Source organism: Sander vitreus, chromosome 2, assembly GCF_031162955.1.
Source record: "Sander vitreus isolate 19-12246 chromosome 2, sanVit1, whole genome shotgun sequence".
Lineage (NCBI taxonomy): Eukaryota > Metazoa > Chordata > Actinopteri > Perciformes > Percidae > Sander > Sander vitreus.
The window spans coordinates 1,676,386-1,682,230 of NC_135856.1; the positions used below are offsets into that span (position 1 = coordinate 1,676,386).

Genomic DNA, 5,845 nt, shown 5'->3' on the forward strand with positions numbered 1-5,845 from the left:
AACAATATATTAACGTTTTAAAGTCCTTAAATGTATAACAAGTAAACCTAAGTCACCTAACACATAACTTCAATAATTTAACAAATAACAGTTACACTATTAACAAGTAACAACTAAATAAATCATAAGTTGGTATGCCAACCAGCTTCAAACTTTAGCAGTTCTTTTGCAGAAAAATGACCATATTAGGGTTGGACGGTAATATGGTAATACGGTATACCATGGGGTCTAAAAATAGCAACGGTATCAGTTTCAATACCGTCATTAAAAAAAATGCAATGCACTTATACAGGCGACAATAATCAAATATTACATTGTGGTGACCCACAAGTAAGACTGAAAGAGACATTCACCAAGGTACTGTACCTTTAAGGGAGAGGTGTTATGATATACGAGTTTGGGGTTAACGGCTGAATTATGTCAAACAACGACGGTGGTGGAAATGCTGTTGCTGCTGCGGCGGCGGCCGCTGCTAGCAGCGCGGCTAATGTCGGTGCTATCTACGCGGCCACCATCAAGTTACCGGACTTTTGGCAGCACAACCCACGGCCGTGGTTTCAGCACATCGAGGCCCAGTTCCAGCTGAGAGGAATAACACGGGACGTTACAGAGTATTTCCAGGTGGTATCGGCCTTAGATGCCTCAACAACAGCCAGGGCTGTGGCGCTGTTAGAGGCTCCTCCGCTAACGGCGAGTACGACGCACTCAAAACATTCCTGTTGGACCTCTTTGAGCTGTGGGAGCTGGAGAAAGCAGACCGCCTGCTGTCCCTGAACGGCCTTGGCGACAGCAAGCCGTCCGAGTTAACGAGAGGATGCTGGCTGTGCTGGGCGCGGCGGAGCCCTCATTCCTCTTCGCCCACATTTTCCTGCAGCAGCTTCCAGCACCCGTGCACACCGCACTGGCCTGCTCCCCCCTCTCTTCCTCCAGAGACTATCGGGCTCTGGCTGTCTCTTCCTCCAGAGACTATCGGGCTCTGGCTGTCTCTTCCTCCAGAGACTATCGGGCTCTGGCTGTCTCTTCCTCCAGAGACTATCGGGCGCTGGCTGTCTCTTCCTCCAGAGACTATCGGGCGCTGGCTGTCTCTTCCTCCAGAGACTATCGGGCGCTGGCTGTCTCTTCCTCCAGAGACTATCGGGCGCTGGCTGTCTCTTCCTCCAGAGACTATCGGGCTCTGGCTGTCTCTTCCTCCAGAGACTATCGGGCGCTGGCTGTGTCTTCCTCCAGAGACTATCGGGCGCTGGCAGTGGAGGCAGACAGGATTTTCCTCGCCAACCGGCAGCAGTTTGTCCACGCGCTGCTGCCCCCGCAGCACACGTCTGCCCCCCCAGCACACGTCTGCCCCCCCAGCACACGTCTGCCCCGCTTGCACTCTACAAAATATAATGATGTAATTGTGTGTGGTTGTCATCACGCGACAGTGTGGAGGAGAAAGTAGTTTTTTGTAAGTTGTTGTTATGTTATTATTGTTTCAGTATTAGTGTTTGGTATTCAGTTTCTGAACGGTGCACAAGCCAAGAGTTTGGTGACGCCGTCTGAGCCTTACGTCATCATTTTTAATTAGTCACAGTAATACCATATACCGGTAAAATAGGGAGGAGGTTTGACGGTATCAAAATTTGGATACCGCCCAACTCTAGACCATATTTGCCTTCTCTGGCAATATACTACACCTCTCCTGACTTATGGCATGTCCTGCACAGGAGAAAACTCTCTCAGATGGAGTCCAAGAGGCCTGGACACGCAGGTATGAGTTTGAAAGGGCAGACAATTTGGGGAGGCTGTCCCCCTCCCCAACCACCAGCCTACAGGGTCTTGTCCTGAACGATAGACTAGCAGAGCCAGTGTAATATGTTTACTAGTGATCACGTGCAGTGAATGGTTAATATGCTTTTACGTCTGTTTTGGTGAGCCCAGAGGGAAAATATGGCATTTTAAAAGTAGCCTACGTTAATGGTAGCTAGCTAACGGTAGACTACAGAGAGAGTGTGATATTTTTACGTCCGTTTCGAACCATGTACCAAAAAGCCATCTATCAGCAATGATTGTATAGATGTATAAGCCTTTCATTCACCATAAAAGAACTCATCTTAACCCAGTAAGTTTACAAGAGAGACTTGCAGTCGCTCCGAGAGTCCTGGCATCCGGTTGTCTCATCCGGCCTCCCGTTTCCGCTTTGTCGCGCGGCTGAAAAAAAAACAAAGAGCCGTGCACGAACTCTACTCGCAGGATATTACGTGATTTTGACGTCACGATGGCGCACGCCACCTTGGATGCGGCTAGTATACAGTACGTGTAAGGCCTCTTTCACACTGCCTGCGTGGCATGTCCGTTTTTATTTTGGCTCCCATGTTAACAGGTTAGAGCTTGCACACTGCCTGCGTGACAGGAACGTCTCAGGCACGCTTCGAGCCGCGCCGAAAATGTGTGAATGCTAGAAATAGGACCGACGGACATTTTTGACGAAATATTCTGTAGCCTATTTTGCCGTCAATACTGCCAATGTTGTCTTTGCTGTTATCATAACAGTTAGGGTTGAAGAACACACTATTATTTCATTTTATCAATGGGAAACACACATGTACACACAACAGCGCCGTGTCAGACACGTTTCTGGTAGATGTGTCACGATTCTCCAAATCCTCGATTCGATTCTAAGGTTCTAAGGCTGACATTTAACCGTGCAGTTTTGTTGGGATTAAGCTATAAGCAGAAGGAATCTCTGCTAGCTGCTAGGCTAATGTGCAATGGTAAACACAATGGTACACGCACATAGCAGAGCTTCCAAACTGTGTTTTTTATTGTCAACAACGCGAACGTTGTCAACATAACTCACAGGAAATCCAAAATACTTCCACACCGGCGACTTCAGTGAAAGAGGGGGTTCAAGTTCTGTTGATATGTCTGCTACATACATACTTTTGACTGTCTGTAGTTAGAGGAGGTTGACTGACTTGCAGCACTTCAACATGTGTGTTTTTTTCCGCTTGACAAGCCGATCGGACATGACATGGGGGCGTGGCAGTATCGACGATTCCATTTTTATAATTTGATATTCAAGATTGTGGCTTAATTTCGATAAATTTCTATTCAAAATTGAAATCGTGCAAAGACATAGAAAACGCCACGCAGCCGTCACGCAACTGACATGCAACAAAAGCCACGTTCACGCCACGCAGCAGTGTGAAAGAGGCCTAAAGAAAATATTACCAACTGTATTCTGTCAATAAAAGACAAAAAGGCCCAAAATAATCTTTTATATCCTCACTGCTGAAGCTCCAGAAAGTCATCTGAAGTGTGAGCCATAACATGGTCGCTGTATGACAGCTAGGGCTGCACAATTATGGTCAAAATGATAATCACGATTATTTTGATCAATGTATTGATCACGATTAATTATCACGATTATTTGTTGATTTTAACCCAAAAAAATTTATTGTCACATAGGCTAATTATAACTGCTTTCACATCCATATTGTGCTACATTCCTCCTTTGTTGAAGGATACTATGAAGGAGCCATTTCAGCTGTGCGACCACTTTCCAAACATGCGCATTTGCCGTGAAAAGATACAGGCAACGCAATTATTATTTTATTATTATCTGTTCACGTTAACGGCGCATGTTAAATCTGGTCCCAATAGGGCACCGGTGCCCTGTATCTACTGGACGAAATAGCAACGCAGATTACGGTGCCACTTAAATGTCTGCTTTGCGCTCTGAGGCTCCAAAACAGACGTTAGAGGCAAAAGAATCCATCCATCCATCCATCTTCATCCGCTTATCCGGGGTCGGGTCGCGGGGGTAGCAGCTCCAGCAGGGGACCCCAAACTTCCCTTTCCCGGGCCACATTAACCAGCTCCGACTGGGGGATCCCGAGGCGTTCCCAGGCCAGGTTAGAGATATAATCCCTCCACCTAGTCCTGGGTCTTCCCCGAGGCCTCCTCCCAGCTGGACGTGCCTGGAACACCTCCCTAGGGAGGCGCCCAGGGGGCATCCTTACCAGATGTCACGCTAGTAAACACTAATAACACGTTACACAGCAGCTAACGTTAGCCTACCATTAGCTACAGTAGTAACTGGATTAAACACGGCTAAAATGCTGACAGCTAAACGGCGTAGTGTGACTGTATTTCACTGTAGAGGATTAAAACAGTGGGATGTACAACCGTCTGCTGCTAAAGCTATGAGCTAAAAGACTCAAACTAGCACTGGTCACTGCTGTTGTCTGAAAAACAACACAGACGGGACTAAATGTTGCGTTTACTGGTAAACTGGTAAACCTCGGGACGACTTATGACCGACTGCTATCTGTTGTGTCGTTTTCCTCACGTTATCTGTCCTCTGAGACTGTCTACATCTAAACTAAGCTGCGCGGTGCAGGGAACAACTCTGATTGGCTCATGGAGGCACGTGATCAGAGAGTGGTTTACGGAGCTGCCCTAATGACTAGGGTTGGGTACCGAAACCCGGTTCCACTATGGATCTGGTTCCTACGCAAACGGTAGTATCTGGACCGGATTAGAGCATAACGCTCATTTTGATTTTTAGGGGTCCAAGCCCGAGGGGGTTGGGAACCGCGTATGCAAGGCAACGTTTATTTCTACCAAGCTTTATTTGTTCTTGATCTTTCAGGTCTTTGCCAAATCAGCTCTAAGAAAACAGAATCTCTGAACCTCTTTAAAGTAGTTGATGAGTTATGGTTCCTGATTATTTTGTCTATTCCAGTTAATTTTGACAGCAAATTCTGATTTAGTCTTAGTCTTTTGAATAACACCATTTAGTTGTAGTCTTATTTTAGTCATCGGAAATCTTTTTAGTCTTAGTCTAGTTTTAGTCTATTAAATATCATAAGAGTTTTAGTCTTAGTCTGGTCTTAGTAGACCAAATATTAGTAGATTTTAGTCTAAACCTACAGCTGACTTAGTTGACTAAATGTCTCTGCAGACTGTTTGGTCGTTGAAGTATCCATCAGTCTGTTATGGACGGTATTAAGGTTTGAATATGTAATACAGACACAGATTTACCGGTCCGTCCTAGACCTAGCTCTGACATTCCTGTTGTTCATGAGACAAAAACGTTAGCGTGTTGCTAACGAGCGACGTCAACTGAAATCAGCCAAAGCTGTGCAACTAAACACAACTAAGTATAAAGTAAACAACCTAACTGTTGTGAAAGCGTCCTCGTCCTCCTGTGTACCTGCTGCTGTGTTTGTTTAGCTGTTGCGTCTGCATGTGCCGCAGCTTTTTAAAATGGCTCTGCTGCTCCGCATGAATCAACCTGCCCTCAAAGACTCGCTCTGATGGGATCTCTTCCCAACTTGTCCCACAAAAAAGACTGGTTCTGATTGGATCTCTTCTCCATTCATCCCGCCCTAACATTTTCGTCTCATTTTTATTTGTTGACTAAAGTGTCTGTTATATTTCGTCACAGTCTTCGTCATCATATCTGACTTGTTATTTAGTTTTTATTTAGTTTTCATCCATGAAAAAGGTTCGTTGATGAATATTTTTCGTCATAGTCTTCGTCAACGAAATTAACACTGGTCTATTCTCAACCAGCTAAAACTCAGAGGGGAGCAAGAAGACCAACAGTCAACGCCCAGTATGGAGGTGTCGTCAACGCACCTCAGTTAAAAGATGTTCATGTGGGAGGGAATCTAACAGTCCAAGTCACGCAGGGTAATGTTTTCCCCGGATTTATAAAATAAAATAAAATACATTTATGTTTAAATATGTACCGGATTAAAATGTTTCATGTTTGTGTTTCAGCCTCGTCTCCTGACAGGACAGACGAGACGAAAGCTGCTTCTCCCAAAAACAAAGGTATTGTATTTGTTAACAGATT

At 45.4% G+C, this 5,845-nt stretch overlaps 1 protein-coding gene across 1 annotated transcript in view; it reads left to right on the plus strand.

Moving 5' to 3' along the window:
• Positions 1 to 5,845, plus strand: part of LOC144530836 (uncharacterized) — a 52,319-nt gene that overhangs the window by 5,844 nt on the left and 40,630 nt on the right. Inside the window, exons 4-5 of the mRNA XM_078270610.1 lie at positions 5,560 to 5,679; positions 5,770 to 5,823. Coding sequence (XP_078126736.1) covers positions 5,560 to 5,679; positions 5,770 to 5,823 — 174 coding nt within the window. The remainder of the gene's footprint in view (positions 1 to 5,559; positions 5,680 to 5,769; positions 5,824 to 5,845) is intronic.